The sequence below is a fragment of the Artemia franciscana genome, chromosome 21 (genome assembly GCF_032884065.1).
Source record: "Artemia franciscana chromosome 21, ASM3288406v1, whole genome shotgun sequence".
Lineage (NCBI taxonomy): Eukaryota > Metazoa > Arthropoda > Branchiopoda > Anostraca > Artemiidae > Artemia > Artemia franciscana.
In genome coordinates this window covers 15,815,884-15,832,820 of record NC_088883.1, presented here as the reverse complement: position 1 = coordinate 15,832,820, position 16,937 = coordinate 15,815,884, and the positions used below count along the sequence as shown (strand labels likewise).

At 38.5% G+C, this 16,937-nt stretch overlaps 1 protein-coding gene across 1 annotated transcript in view; it reads left to right on the top strand.

Moving 5' to 3' along the window:
- Nucleotides 1-16,937, top strand: part of LOC136040663 (multiple epidermal growth factor-like domains protein 8) — a gene marked incomplete in the record, with an annotated part of 168,217 nt that overhangs the window by 125,110 nt on the left and 26,170 nt on the right. Inside the window, 6 exon segments of the mRNA XM_065724950.1 lie at nucleotides 2,087-2,279; nucleotides 2,793-3,003; nucleotides 8,152-8,338; nucleotides 14,917-15,060; nucleotides 16,035-16,213; nucleotides 16,645-16,790. Of these exon segments, the coding sequence (XP_065581022.1) occupies nucleotides 2,087-2,279; nucleotides 2,793-3,003; nucleotides 8,152-8,338; nucleotides 14,917-15,060; nucleotides 16,035-16,213; nucleotides 16,645-16,790 (1,060 nt within the window).

Genomic DNA, 16,937 nt, shown 5'->3' with positions numbered 1-16,937 from the left:
CCCCCTTGCATAATTACTCCAAATTTAGTTGACTAAGGGAATAGTTTCTTCTATGCTTTTGACCGGTTGCCCTGCTCCTGTCCCTAAAAAGAATCAGCTTCAAAAGAGTACTCATCATGTTGGCTGATAACGGTAGCCGTAACTTTTGCAACATCTTTGAGAAGTGAATAATACCTGAACTTTTGATAATTGTTATATGCCTACAAGCCAATTCCGGTTTCAGAAATGAATAGGGTTTGCTCATGCATTCATCGCAGTGTCATCAGTTTTGATTGGTGCTGATAAGTTTAAAGAGTCACGTTTTTAGTAAGTCGTGATTTTAGTCATGTTTTTGATTGGATAATTCACACGCCTATTTTCATTGAGCTTTACAAACATGGGACTGGTACTTGCGGTATTCCTTCTTAGTATGATATGTTTACTCATCTAATTGTCAAAATAGAATTGCTTGGCGGAGCGATTACTGAGATTGCCCCACCTGTCTGCCGTGGCGTAAGACAATGTGCCCTTAGATCCTCAATCGGGTTTAATAGCTGTATTTTGGACGAACATTCCCAAGTAATTTTGTGTTGTATTTTAGAAGCTAGATATATCTCTTATTGTGTGTGAAGAGGGTGTCTCCAACCCTAGAAGAAAGGTAAAAAAAAAATTGTCAATTTGAGTCGTGAATATTCAAAGACGAATCTTAAGTTTTACGCTGAAGAGTGAGATCTCGCGCTATTCAACTGGAATGGGATCTAGTTCTCGAAAAATTTAAAGTCAATATTGATAGAGTGTTGGCTGCTCCTAAACCGAAATCAAATAGCATACGCCTCCCAATCTGTGACTCTCTTAAATCTACTAAAAAGCCAGTCATTCTTTATTTATAGTGCTCGATGTCCGATGCCTACGCCACTTTACTATCCATCAAACTTTGTTTTAACCACCAATTACTAACTAAACCTAACTAAACTGTGTAACGCTTGCATACTTACAAACGTCTTGTCCCTTGTGCCTTTTTGGTGTACTTTCTCTGCAATGATTCAAAACAACTCAAACAAATATACTACCAATATGCAAAGTATCTCCTCCCCCTCCCCCCTTCTGAAGTAATTCTTCAGCCACTAGGAGATAATGCATCATAGACCAAATGCTGCCATATTAGGGTTCATTGCTGTATATATTACACACCTTAGGCTTTCCATTTTAAAACCATAATTGTATCGTGCTTCTTATGTTATTAAGGTGGCTCTATTTATGTTATGATCTTGTTCATTATATATTGTGGTTATATCATTGTTGAATATGTTATTGTTTTATTAGTTTTTTTCGGCTTTTTTTTTACTCTATTGCCACTTATATTTACAAGGGGCTTATGAATAAATTCAATCAATTCAATTCAACAAGCAAAAGTTTAAGCTTCTTTTGAAGTTTTCTAGTTCAACAGACACTATATTTTTGATTGCTTTAAGAGCCGTGCTAAAACAGTAAGACTAAAGACCCATACTAAAGTCCCTTTCCTCCGGGGTTTAGTGTGTTCTTGCATTGAAAGTGCCTTAAAACCTGTTTTTGCTGCTTGTTCTTTTCTAATATGGATCATGAAATTGTTAAATAAATCAATCTGTTCCAATGATCTGAGCTGTTAATCTCGAGCGTTCACTTTTTTTCTATGCCGTTCAGCTAGTATAAGATGGATGTTGAATTGATGCTCAAAGTTAAACATTTTTGTTAGTTCGAAAGTGCTCTGCGGCCCTTAGAATTATTGTTACCAATTTCCAAGACTCAAATGATTAAATGAGTTATTTTAACATTATTATTTCTAAATCCATGCCAAAAGACATTGGACCAAACAGTATGAGCTGTAAGCTATGGAACATTTGAAGGCTAATCTTTCAATGTTTTGCTTGCCACGGATAATTCTTTGTTTGTGTGATGTGTAATTTTTTTGTCAAATTATAATGTCCGAGGTCTCTAACCGCCATAAACATACCAATGGCCATGCCTTATTGCCTATATACGCCTAAAACTCTTAAATTAATGTGGTTTCCTTCTTGTACGTATTTTATAAGAACTAAATAATACAATTTTTGTTTGAATATTATTTTAGAGTTGCAGTCAGTTTACCAAATGTGCGGATTGTTTACGACAACCCGAATGCGGCTGGTGTGACTTGGAATCAATATCCCTTTCAGGCCTTGGCGTGTGCACTGCTGGCTCTTTAGACAACCCGAAAGAGGGTTCTTGCTCATTTGTTGACTATTCACGGATTGCAGATAGTTTTCTTGGACTAATAGGTTTAGGTGAGTTCCGTTTTTAATGGTCTCCTCTCTTGCAAAAATAAATTTTGAAGTCCACTGGTTTCAATAAATTAACAACAATATACATACTAGTTCATATGATGTTGGTGGATTTCATGGTAATGTGATATTGTTTCAAAATAAGTAGTAATCATGGTTGTGGCGTTGTGGCATCCATTGCAACCAAGTAAAAAACAAATTCTAGCACATAGTAACCGAAAATTCGAAAGTGCATTTTGAAAAAAAAAGTTTTAACCAAAATCCAGGTGATACAGTGACCGACCAAACACGGATATATAGTTTTGCATTTCTTTGCCATCTATTGGGGGACAAACATACTGTATTTATTAGCTGTTAGTTAGTGAAAGTTTAAAGTAAAGACAGACATAAATTTACAAAGGTTGAACAATAATGTGAATAGCATTTATGAACCTTTAGTGGTATTTTATTATTGTTAGGTTCTCAAATTCAGTATTTTTCTTTCTTATTATTAATACTATTATGATGTTGCTTAAGGAAACGCGACAAGTGGTTGGCGAAAGAGCAGCAATAAAATGGCAGCATTAATGGCACCTCCCGATGGGTATGCTAGATGGCATTATAGTAGCTGTCCGCCGGAAGATGAATGTAAAAATAATCATCATGACTGCAATCCTGTCTCAGAACGATGTGTTGATCAAGCCGATGGCTTTGATTGTATTTGTACGGATGGTTACAAGCCTGAAGGGTAATTCATTTCATATTACATTTATAAATTTTCTTTTACTTGCTTATTCTTATTTTTCTTATTTGGATTGTTATGATGACGCTTTTGCGTAATCTCATCATCGGAATCAAATCCCATGCCTGCTGCGGATGTATCAACCAGAGGTCTGGCTGCTTGTCTTTTTTTCATATTCTCAGAAGACATTAGGTTACAGGAAGAATGAACTGACCTAGCAAAAAGCAAACCACTGCGCAAAGTAACTGGATTAATTTTTTTTAGTCAACTATCTGTTGGCAACTACCTCCCATGTGACTCCGTTTTAAATTTGCACTTTTTTCAACCGATTAGTAATTTGTATGTAGAATAAAAAATAGAAGAGAATTCCTTAAAGAAAGGTTTGAAATACTTCGAAAATAAGGCCAAATTGAAATAAAAACTGCAACATAGAAATCGTCATCGTAAAAAAACCTTAACTAGAGGTTTACTGTCCCTCTTCTTTGGCAATAAGAAATATCATATTTTGAGTCAGCAGCCTGAGGTACTAGCCTACAGATGTGCTCTCCCTTTTTGTTTCTTTTTATGGCACTTGGTATTAACCAAGTGACATATAGCAGTCGCCAATTCTGTCGGTCTGTCTGTCGGTCCCGGTTTTGCTACTTTAGGCACTTCCAGGTAAGCTAGGACGATGAAATTTGGCAAGCGTATCAGGGACCGGACCATATTAAATTAGAAATAGTCGTTTTCCCGATTTGACCATCTGGGGGGGGGAGTAGGGGCCGGTTAATTCGGAAAGAATAGAAAAAATGCAGTATTTTTAGCTTATGAGCGGGTGATTGGATCTTAATGAAATTTGATGTTTGGAATGATGTTGTGTCTCAGAGCTCTTATTTTAAATCCCGACTGGGTCTGATGACATTGGGGGGAGTTGGAGGGGGGAACCTAAAATCTTGGAAAACACTTAGAGTAGAGGGATCGGGATGAAACTTGATGGGAAAAATAAGCGCAAGTCCCAGATACATGATTGACATAATCGGAACTGATTTGCTCTCTTTGGGGTAGTTGGGGGGGGGGAGTAATTGTTAAAAATTAGAAAAATGAGGTATTTTCAACTTACGAACGGGTGATCGGATCTCAATGAAATTTGATGTTTAGAAGGATATCGTGTCTTAGAGCTCTTATTTTAAATCCCGACCGGATCTGATGATGGGGGCGGGGAGTTGGGAGGGGGAAACCTAAAACTTGGAAAACACTTAGAGTGGAGGGATCGGGATGAAACATGGTTGGAAAAATAAACACAAGTCCTAGATAGATGATTGACATAAACGGAACGGATCCGCTCTCTTTTGGGTAGTTGGGGGGGGGGGGGGTATTTCTGAAAAAATAAAAAAAATGAGGTATTTTTAACTTACGAACGGGTGATCGGATCTCAATGAAATTTGATATTTAGAAGGATATCGTGGCTCAGAGCTCTTATTTTAAACCCGACCGGATCTGGTGACATTGGGGGGGGGGAGTTGGGAGGGAGAAACCTAAAAATTGGAAAACACTTAGAGTGGAGGGATCGGGATGAAACTTGGTGAAAAAAAAAACACGAGTCCTAGATACATGATTGACATAACCAGAACGGATCCGCTTCTTTGGGGTAGTTGGGGGGGGGGTTAATTCTGAATAATTAGAAAAAATGAGGTATTTTTAACTTACGAACGGGTGATTGGATCTCCATGAAATTTGATTTTTAGAAGGATATCGTGTCTCAAAGCTCTTATTTTAAATCCTGACCGGATCTGGTGACATGGGGGGAAGTTTGGGATGGGGAGACCTAAAATGATGGGAAACGCTTAGATTGGAGGGATTGGGATGAAACTTGGTTGGAAAAATAAGCAGAAGTCTTGCATACGTGATTTACATAATTAGAACGGATCCGCTCAATTGCGGGGGGGGGGGGTAATTCTGAAAAATAAGAAAAATGACGTATTTTTAACTTACGAAGGAGTGATCGGATCTTCATGAAACTTCATATTTAGAAGGACCTCGTAACTCCGATATCTTATTTTAAATCTCAACCAGAGATTGAGATGGGGGGCAGTTGGGGGGGACCGGAAATCTTAGAAAATACTTAAAGCGGTGAGATCAGGATGAAACTGGATGGGAAGAATAGAAACCTGTCTAAGATACGTGACTGACATAACTGGACTGGATCTGCTCTCTTTGGTGGAATTGGGGGGGGGGGTAATTTTGAAAATTGAGGTATTTGTAACTTACGAAAGAGTGACCAGATCTTAATGAAATTTGATATTTAGAAGGATCTTGTGCTTTAAAGTTCTAATTTCAAATTCCGACCAGATCCTGTGACATTCGGGGGAGTTGGAGGGGGGAACCGGAATTCTTGGAAAACATGAAAATTGTAGTATTTATATCTTACGAATAGATGATCGGATTGTAATGAAATTTGATTTTTAGAAGGAATTCATGTCTCAGAGCTCTTATTTCAAATCCCGACCAGATCTTTTGACATTGCGGGGATTTGGAGGGGGAAATCTTGGAAAAACACTTGGAGTGTAGGAATCGGGATGAAGCTTGGTGGATAGAATAAACCAATGTCCTTGATGCGTGATTGACAGAATCGTACTGGATTCGCTCTCTTTGGGGGAGTTGGGGGGAGGGGTTCAGTGATCTGGCGAGTTCGGTGCTTCTGGACGTGCTAGGGCGATGAAAATTGGTAGGCGTGTCAGGGAGCTGCACAATTTGACTTGTTAAAGTCGTTTTCCCAGATTCGACCATCTGGGGGGCAAAAGGGAGAGGAAAAATTAGAAAATATTAGGTATTTATAACTTACGAGTGGGTGATCGGATCTTAATGAATTTTGATATTTAGAAGGACTTTGTGACTCAGAGCTCTTATTTTAAATCTTGACCGGCATTAAGCCTCTTATTTTCCTTTTTAAATCAATCTATTGATTCATAGAATTTTGTTAGAGCTCATACCATATGATCTCTTGTTCTTAGCTCTTCTCGCCTCGTCACAAGTGCCATATTAGCTCTTAGCTCTTGTTTTTAGCTTAGGAAAAATAATATTAAACCATTGGTTGTAGAATATTGAAAATATCTAGATTTCTTTTTATAACTGATAAAATAGATTGCATTGCAGCAGAGTGCAGTGCTTTGCCAATGTATGCTGCAAAACATCAATATTTGCCCCAAATAGGGCAAAAAAGAAGGAGAATATAAATTCTGATATTTTCAATCTATTTGTTACAGTATACCTATACAGTTCTCTGTCTGGAAAACTGCGGGAAATCGCATTTTAGCACGAACATTGGCGAAAAGATGAGCTTTATTACGCAGAATTAGCAGATAATCAACGAAGATTTTCTAGAGTTGATAACAAATCAAAGGGTCAGGAACAAAGTAAAAGGACGTAGATAATTTGAAGACTTTCCATGATGGTGTAATATGAAGTAATACAAGTATTCTTAGTATTAGTTTAGTATTACTGCTGATGACGGTCACTGCATATGCGACCGAAATATCAAGTATTTTTTTGGAATTTGTCACTGTCTATTAAAAGATTTTATCCCTATTTGAACTTTTATTTAAGGTAAAAGGAAGATTTTCTTTATGCAGTTTTCTTGGCAAATAAGACATCTGACACCTTTTGAAGAATTTAAGGACAAATCCTCCCAGTGTCCTAAAAATAGCAGATATCCCAAATATATAATTAAAACTAAAGGAACTGGATATTCTATTTATAAACAAATATATCAACTGGTTATTTTTTTAAACTAGTTCAAGCTGAAGCTATATTTAGAATGAATCTTTATACCAATTTCTTAGTTTACGTTAACTTAAAATAAAAATCTGGAAATTAAAATTATGACCTATCCAGGATGAAGAAAACAAAGATGCAAGCTATGTGCAGCTGTTGCTGCTCCACACTGAGAAACGCTAATCCCTTCTTTCCTCCTGAATGACATACGTAGATCATGTTCAATATGAAAATAACTTCAAAAGGGCAACAATAACTGTAAATATAAGATCGATTTCTATTTTGGGTGGATTAAAGCTCCTGAATATCGGGATTTGCATGCGCTTCCAACATTTTAAAATTATATTCATCATGGGGGTGGATACAGCCTCGTGAGGAATTTCATTTAGTCAATCCTTAGCCCAGTTATATTCTTATAAAATTTCTTCTTTTCTTCTTTCTTTGCACAATTCTTGGCTATGAGTTTTACTCATGCATCGGAAGACGGGGTAGGGGAGGATTCTAGTTTCGTAAGAACCTTCTGCCTTCCATGTGGCTAAACTTCTTGCTTGAGTAAAGGATTTTACTGTAAAAACGATAACCTTTTAGCCTAGGATGTTGCTATACTGAGATCTACTTGATCTAGCCGTAAGGACTTTTCTTATGGACGGTGTTAACCTCTCAACCAAGGATGCTTATTATCGGGTCAAACCCTTGGAATACAATTGTACACTCTAATATCCCCAACTCCCTCCCACTTTTGTATAATCCTCCTAGTTTTTCCATTTTAAAAATGTCTTGGTGGAATTTATCCCCATGCATGTCACTCATCTTTCCTAAATAAGTAGGTAAAGAGTAAAAATGCGAGCAGAGAAAAATTCAGGATTTTTTCTATTCAGGATTACCATTAAAGCTATTTTATGTCTTGAGTAATCCATTTTTCAAGCAAATTCAGCTGAAATTGTTGGAATTTCAGATACTATATTAAGTAGCTTATCTGTTGCGTATGGACAAAATTATCTCTTTCTTTTTAACATATCCTTTATGTGTCAATAGTTGATGATGAATTGTGCCATACAAGTTAGTATGAATTAGATAAATGCCTTTTGTTGTTAGGTTGTTTTTTTTTAATTGCCCTGTTGAATTTTATCTTCTATTTATTGTTTGTTTTTTTTTGCACTGAGGAAGGCTAAGCTTAGATCTCGGCCGTAATGCTTTCTTTTTTTTCTCTTTTACCGGCTGTGAATTACTTCGTTTATTTTTCGCTGTTCCATGTTCGGTCTTCTTTTTTCTTTTTTTGTTGTTCCATGTTTGGTCGTTTTTTTTTTTTCGTTGTTCCATCCTTGGTCGTTTTTTGATATGATAGTGTATTGTTTGAGAAGAAAATAACATTTGATTATCCAAAGCTTTTTCCCCCCTACTTAGAACTGTATGTAAGCCTGTCTGCACCCAAGGTTGCATAAATGGTGACTGCACTGCTCCAAATATTTGCACCTGTCATTTTGGTTTTGTTGGAAAAAACTGCAGTCTTCAATGTGATTGCAATGGTCATAGTAACTGTGAAGGTCCCGATAACCTTGACACCTGCCTGGAATGTAGGAATAATACAATGGTGAGATTATGTCTTTTACAATGATTCTAACAATTTTTGTCTATTTATGTGTATTCCCAAGTTCGTCTTTAATTTTTTACCTTTTTTTAGGTTTATAGCCTCAACCTATCACAAAATCAGTTTATAATTTTTAAGATTCAAAGTGATCAGAGGGCGGATACCCTCCCTCCTCCCCACACACCGCGTATTTTCCTGAAACGCATCTGGTAGAAATATTGAGATGACCATTTCTTGTCGTAGAAACTTCTAAAAAGTCTCATTCAAATGGAAATTCAAGGGGCTAGTACCCCTTTTAATAGTCGAAAGTGATTAGAGGGCAGCAACTAACCCCTCTCACCTGCCCGCCATTTCCCCTAACACATACAATCAAAAATTTGAGATTGCCATATTGTTCAGTGTAGTTAAAGGGTCCGGAAATTATATATAACCTTAAGAGGGGGCTCATTGGATTGGTAATCAGAAGTTCTAGTACCCTTTTTAAGATTAAAAGTGATCAGAGGCTGTATATCCCCCCCCCATACCTCGTATTTTCCTGAAATATATCTGCTGGAAATTTTGAGATGACCATTTACTGTCGAAGAAACTTCAAAAAAGGCTCATTCGATTGGAATTTGAAAGGACCTTTTTTAATAGTCAAAATTGATTGGGGGGCAAAAAGCCCCCCTCTGCCCATCAATTCCCAAACCACATCTAATAAAAATTTTGAGATATCCCTTTTGTCCAGCGTAGTTGAAAGGTTTGGAAATTTTGTCTTTGAGGATGGCATCCCCCCCCCCCCAAGGCCTCCAGCGCAAAGTGTGTAAGTTATGCCTCGAGGGCGTATAAAGTTTTTACGGATAGGGTGGTTGTATAAACTCCGAAGGGGGCTCATTGGATTGGAACTCCATATGTGCTAGTTCCCTTTTTAGGAGTCAAAGTGATCGGGGGTACCTGCTCTCCCCCCCTACGCTGTATTTTCCACAAATGCATCCAGTAAAAAATTTTAAGATTAATAAATAATCTTAAATAATTTTTATTAATAATTAATTAATTAATTAATTTAAATTAATTTAATTAATAATTAATAATAATCTCCTCTGCCTGGAAATAAAAAATTCCAGTCAAAAATAGTCCAATGATCATATAATAAGGCCTTTGAGGTGGAGAGAATCCACCAGAATGTGGGGGGAAGTGCTGTAAGATATGCCTCAGGGGTTTATTAGGTTTTATGGAAAAGGTGGCCTTGCAAACTTTAGAAGAGGATCATTTGATTTGAAATGTATAGTTTTAGTTCCTTTTTAAAAGCCAAACATGATGGAGAGCATCTAACCCCATTCCCTGACATCCTTCACTTACCTTGGTAGTATTATTAGTAAAGACGGTGAAAGCAGTGAAGATGTTAAAAGTAGAATAGCCAAGGCTCAGGGTGTTTTTTTTTTTTTTTTTTTTTTTTCTCACAGTTAAAAAAGCTTGGAAGAATAGGAAGATAAGTCTGCAAACCAAGGTTAGAATATTGGAAATTACAGTGATGACAGTGGTCAAATATGGCTCAGAAGCATGGGCGCTCTGAAAAGCAGATGGAGATTTACTAGATGTTTTCCATAGAAATTGTCTACTGATTTTTCTGACTGACTGTGTTTCATACAGTAGGTTGCACGAAAAACGTGGTTCAATCCCGCTTTTTAGGGCTATAGGGGAAGGGTTGGTATGGCTTGGGTACTTTCTGCGGATGAAGGATGTCAGATTACCGAAGATTGTTCTTTTTGGCCAACCGTCTAGGGCTAAACGGAAAGCAGATCGTCTGGGGTGGGAGGATGTCATGGCGGGTAGTAGTAGTATATATTATTGAGAAAGGTATGTATGTTTTAACTTCACTTTCAAAGAAGACGAATGACGTTCAGATGAGACTGTCAGAGAATCTAAAGGGAAGTGTTGGAACTGAATCAAAACACACTATGTGTTTAAGGATTGTTAAAAGGGTGTTGCACAAGAAAAACTGAGTATATTAATTTGGAAAATTTATGAAACTATAAGGGAGATGATCAAAAAGGCAATATTTGCATGGTAACAATGCTACTACAACTACTACCACACTACTCCATTTACAGTTTTAGGGGTAAATTTGAACTAAATCAAAAGACGCTCTGTGCTTGCACGTTGTCAAAATAGAGTATCTCAAGGATCGGTTTGGTTATTAAGCTGGAACTTCCAGAGAATATACTTTAAGGGAAGTCATCTCACCAAAAGGCAATATGTGCACAGTACTGCTACTGCTTCATTTACTGCTACTGCCACTACTTCTATTGCAACTACTTGCAGGGCTAAGAGCATTGAGATGAAAATTTCAAGAAGTATATGAATGTACTGTATAGGTTATCAAACTGACATACGAGCAGTGGCTAATTGTATTAAGTTGAAACAGGAGTTAATGAGAAGGATGTTTGACTGACCAAAAGGGTGTAGGGTATTACTACTGCTGCTAGTAGTACTACCGCTATTCAGTACTATTACTAGTAATATCAATACTACTACTGTGACTACTATTACAACTATGCTCAAGGGTATGATGATGAAATTTTCAAGAAATTTGTCGGGGGGGGGATGAACTGAATCAGAGCACGCCCTCTGTGTGCATGTTGTCAAAAGGGTGTAACAGCAATATCTTAGGAACGTTTTCGGTGTGAAGTTGGAAACTAACAGGGCTTGTTTTGAGGGATGTTGAACTAACCAAAAAAAATATTTACATCCTAATGCTACTGCTTCTATTCATACTACTTTTACTGTTACTATTGTTATTAATTCTATTACTACTACTGCCACTAAAGCTTATGCTACTGCAATTATTTTTACTGCTACTGCTACTACTTCTACAGCTATTAAAACTAAAAATATTGAGGCAAAAAATTTGGAAAACATAGAAATCGCATGGAACTAATTCAAAACACACGATGTCCAAACAGATTATCAAGCAGATACTTCAGAAATGCTTCTGGGACGATTGATGGTATGTATAAAGCTGAGACTTTCAGCGTGTGTTGGATGGGATGTTGAAGGGGTTATGCGCATACTGCTACATATACTACTACAACTATTGCTACTTCGCAAGCTAAGGGTATTAAGATGAAGCTTTCAACTGCAGGACGTACAGGTCAGCCGAGATTGGTAACACTGACCATCGCCTCGTTGTAGCTAATATGCGACTGAGGCTCCAAGCCCAGCGCTCGCAACCTAGACCGACCAAGATTGATGTCTCTCGTCTCTCCGATCAAGAGATACGGTCCAAGTATGCCATTGATGTCTCGAACCGCTTCGACGCACTCCTGCCATTTGAAAGTTCTGAGGACGCATGGATCTCGTTTAAGAAGAATGTCCTGGAGTCAGCGACCGCAAATATTGGAAGGGCGAAGCGTGCTAAGAAAGCGTGGGTTCAGTTCGATACGCTTGACGTCATTGAGCAGAGACGCAAGGCAAGGCTTCTGGGCGACATGCCGACCTACAGGCGCCTCAATGGTGTCCGCAACAAGCTGATACAGCGAGACAAGAAACTGTTTGTGGAAAGGAAGGCAAACGAGCTGGAGGGCGCAGCCATGAAAGGGGACGTCGGGAGCCTCTACAAGCACCTCCGTGACCTCACAAGCGACAAAGCCCCCTCAGTTGCATCTGTTGTCTCTGCGGACGGCCAGCCACTTAGTGACGAGGCCGCTCAGGTCAGTCGATGGACAGACCACTTCTCAAGTCTCCTCAATGCCGATGCTGTAGCACAGACTGACCAGGAACTCGCACGCCTAGCTGCCAGCACTCAGGAAGTGCCGTCAAATGAACCAGAGACTTCCTTCACGACAGCAGAAATCCACTCTGCTTTGAAACGTCTAAAGAATAACAAAGCGGCAGGCGTATGCGGAGTATCCGCTGAGCTCCTGAAGTATGCTGGACCGGCGATGTTACTTTGGCTGCAAATGCTGTTTTCCGTGGTGTGGCGCACAGAATGGGTCCCGAAGGACTGGCGACTTGGCATAATCCTGCCCCTTTGGAAGAGAAAGGGGAGCAAGAGCATCTGCTCTAATTACAGAGGTATAACCCTTCTCTCAGTCCCTGGAAAGCTCTTTGCCATGACCCTGCTAGACAGATGCACGAGTATCCTCCGAAGAAAAAGGAGAGTTCAGCAGGCCGGATTTATGCCAGGGAGGTCCACTGTCGAACAAATCTTCACTATGCGCCAGTTAATTGAGAAAACTAGAGAATTCAGGAGGAACGCATACGTGGCCTTCGTAGACTTCAAAGCTGCTTTTGACTCCGTCGATCGCAACTCTGTTTGGCTAATACTTAGATCGACGGGTCTACCTGATAAATACTGCAAGCTTTTTGAAAAGCTGTACGAAGAGACCGAGAGTTGCGTCCAACTCAACGGAAAACGGAGCACGACATTCAATATCAAAACTGGCGTTCGCCAAGGGTGTGCCGCCGCCCCGGAATTGTTCAATTGTGTGATAGACTATGTGATGACAAGAACTACAAATCGCCTGCCCTTTGGTCTGCAGTTTGGAGATCGCATTCTGACGGATGCGGACTTCGCAGACGATCTTGCTCTTGTTGCCGACTCAATCGACCAGCTGACCGACGCTCTGGAAGTCCTGAAGGAAGAGGCAGCAAAAGTGGGGCTGAAAATCAACTGGCTCAAAACTAAGATTATGGCAATTGAACCCCCAGGTCCAGTCTCGCACCCTGATACCATAACTGTCTGCGGAACACTTGTTGAAGTCGTTAAAAACTTCACTTACCTCGGCTCTGTGCTGTCCAATGATGGCTCCGTAGACGAAGAGGTATGCAGCCGAATATCGAAAGCCTCTTCCATCGTCGGTAGACTCAACAGTCTATGGAGAATGCCGCACATCTCAAGGCGTACGAAAATGCGAATCTATAACGCATCCGTAAGCTCCGTCCTGCTCTACGCGGCGGAAACCTGGCCCCTCAAATCAACCATCCTTAAAATGATAGACGTCTGTCAGACGAAACAGCTTCGCCGGATCGAGGGATTCCGGTGGGATGATTTTGTAAGCAACGCAAGGTTGCTTACTCTCACCTCCCAGGTGCCATTCTCCGTCCAGATAGCGCAGAGGTCTCTCAGATGGTTTGGACACCTCCTACGAATGCCGACATCAACGCCAGCCCGAATAGTGTACGACTTCGACCCAAAAGCCCATGGCTGGTCTCGCCCGAGGGGCAGACCTCGGACAAGGTGGAAAGACAGCCTCGACAAATTCTTGGTGATGGCCAACATTGCTGTCGACGAGGCGCCTCATTTAGCAGCTGACCGGTCCGCCTGGAGAAGTCAAGTTGCGAAGCTCTCTACGCCGCACCCCATGCGGCAGGAGCCTTAAGTCAAAGTCAAGTTTTAAGAAAGATTCAGTCGGACGGTGAACTAAACCAAAACAGACTATGAGCATGTGGGCTTTCAAAAAGGTAGAAAAGCAATATGTTAAGAGCAACTTGTATTATTAATTTAGATCTTGAAGGGTAAGTTGTGGGGGACTTTGAACTAGCCAAAAGGAACTATATGTATGCTTTTAAACTACCACTACAGTCACTGCAACTAACGACTTTAAGGGCATTAAGATGAAGCTTATATCGAACGTTTCAATTCAACGAAAAAATAATATGCATGCAGGTTTTCAATGGAGCATATAAGCAATATCATAGGCAGAACCGCTTTATAATAGCTAGATATATCGTTAAAACTTTTAAAGAAGCAAATTCGATTCAAAATTAAACATTATTCGCGCTTTACTGAAAACAAAATATGTTTTAAATGTTTTCACTTCTTTTACTTTCATAATTTAAAAATTATCAAAACTTTAAGGAATAAATGTCAGTACATGTCAAAGAAGTACATGTCAATTAAACTGATTACTGAAACAATTAAACGATCATTTGTTTTTTGTTGTTTTTTATTTCAGTAAAGCGCAAATTATGTTCTGGTCTTGAGAAGGCATGGGGCTTATCAGCCCTGCTCATGTTAATTTTTTCTCGTTTTGAGTTTGACTTCGCTATTTATCGTAATTTCTGTTCATATCGAGTTTCATTTATTTATTGATAGTTTTACGGTTGAAAGATTATTTGACTGTATATCTGCTCGTTCTTGGCTTAATGGAGCTCTTTATTTTTCTTTGAAAAATTTGTCTTGTGGAAAAAGTTTTTGAAATTAACGTAAAAAGAGATATAAAAAGAAATAAATGTAAATATTGTAGTAATATAATAAAAAACATTAATCAAAAGAGCATTTGCAAGATTTAACATATAACAAAATGATACCACCTTATCCTGCTTCATAGCTTGTTTTCTTTTCTGTTTTTCTTGTATAAATCTGAAAATTGAAAAAAAAAATCTCGTGAGCTCTGCTCCATCTGTTTATAATGTTTTCTGCAAAACTACGTATGTATCGGATGCGCCAATCGGTCTTAGCAGCAAAAGAGACATTCAAAATTTAAAAATGTCTAGTTTGTATTATTGTCACAAGTTTTTACTAAATAATGGTGAAAAATACTTTTATTACTATTGTCATTTCTGACGCTATTTTTTTCATCATCTTTTTTTTGTTTCAGGGGAAACAGTGCAGTCAATGTAAACCGCTTTTTGTTGGTGACCCAAGAAATAATGGGCATTGCGTTTCCTGTTCTGATTACTGTAGCGGCCACACAGACATCTGTTTCAGCTATGGACTTTTCCAAACAAATTTTAGCAATGGTGTAAGTTGTTTTTTGTTCTATTTATTTATGTATAAAGCTATTTTTTCGTTTGTTTTTAGATATGTATGTGCTCAATTTTAAATTTTGTTCCAAAAGAACTAAAAAACGTTATTTAGTTGATAGGTGTCACAACGAGCTAATTTATCACTCGCTGCAAAAACCACCTAAGTTCTAACTCGGTGCCACTATTTGACAGAAAAACCTTGCCAGAAGCCTTTTATATATAATAAGAACGAGCCTGCTTCATCGGCTGTTTTCCCTTAAACACTGTGTCCCTGTTTTCCTAAAAAACACACACACACACACACACATGCATGCATAAACACGTACACAGGCACACACTCAACACACAGATACATGCACACACATTCACTCCCACACACTCAGACACACGTAATTTTTAGATGGGGGGGTATTTCTGTTGAAAAATGCCTCGTAGTATCTCCCCCTCCCTCCAAAAAAATAAATAAACGAATTTGCCCCCTATAAGTAAGCAGTTCCTATAAGAAAAAAAAATCGTGAATTAATTCCATTGGGCACCGAGGCACCTCCCAAATGCAATATGCTCAATGGTAATTTGGTCGAATTGGATTCTGTTGAGGAAAATACTCTTTCAAATTCCTGAAAGATATCTTTTGACTGGTTTATACTGCTCTTTGTAAACTAGGCTTACCTTTCAAATATTACAAAATGCTTTGGAATTTTGAATTGAGTGTATTTTGATGGTAAACTATTGACGGATTATGGGTTAATTTCGTGTAGAATCCAAAGTTTCGATATTTTATAGGGTGTTGCAATATTAGGAGCTAGAGGCCCCCTTCCGCTTCTCCTTCCGGGTTATTTTTTTTCGTATTTGGGGTCCCTAGAATTAAGTTTCATTTCACGTTGATAATGATGGAGATTTTCTTTCATTCTTTCTTTCTGTTTCATAAAGGTTAGCATTATTTTGCGATTTTACTTTCCCTTATTTTTAGTTAACTGATTTCAAGTTGGAACAACAGGATCTATCATACTGGAAGAATTTGATTAAAATTGGTCCAACTAGTGCTGCCATCTGCCTCGGTTGTCGGAACTTCACCATGGGAGATAAATGTGAAGATTGTACACCAGGGTATTTTCGAGGTCTAGATGATAAACGAAAAGTATGTAGAAGGTGAGTTTTTCCTCTTCTACCATTTGTTCTTTTTTCTTTTTTTCTTACTCTTCATATAACTAGCCATTGGGAAGATCCGTTTGGAGTTCAACTGACCATTAGGAGTTCAAAATTTAGCAACAGTTTTTTTTTTTTTTAATTTCCATTCAACGTCCCGTTTTAGTTTAAAATGGCACAATTGGACAGACTGGTGAGCAGTGAAAAAAGCCATCAGTCTCTGTATAAAATAAAGCCATTAAGTTTCTATAGAATATTGTGATGTGTGCTAAGCTAGAAATGAACATTAAAACACCAAAAAATTAACCATCTTCGCAATAAAACGAGGCTTACATGGAACCTTATGTGTTGGAGAATACCCTTAAATTTGGCTTGTCCCCATTAATTTTGTCCCCATTATGCAAGCGATAAATTAAGCTTTCATTTCTTTGCAGGTGTGAATGTCATGGTCATGGTGATCTATGTGACCCCATTTCTGGAGAAGGCTGTAATTGTCGTAACAACACGGAATCTGATCCACAGTGTCGTTTTGGTGGAGGATTTGTATCTTCTCGCATCAGTGGTCTATGGGGCTCTCAAAGTAAGCAGTTCCTCAATTGTAAAATCTCGAGGTTAAAATTCGGAATGGGCTCAGTCACATTTCAATCAATCACAACACTCACTCCTATCAGCTTTCTTATGGAGGGATTTAGTTAATGTTTCCTAAAATGCTAGGTACTTTCTTCTT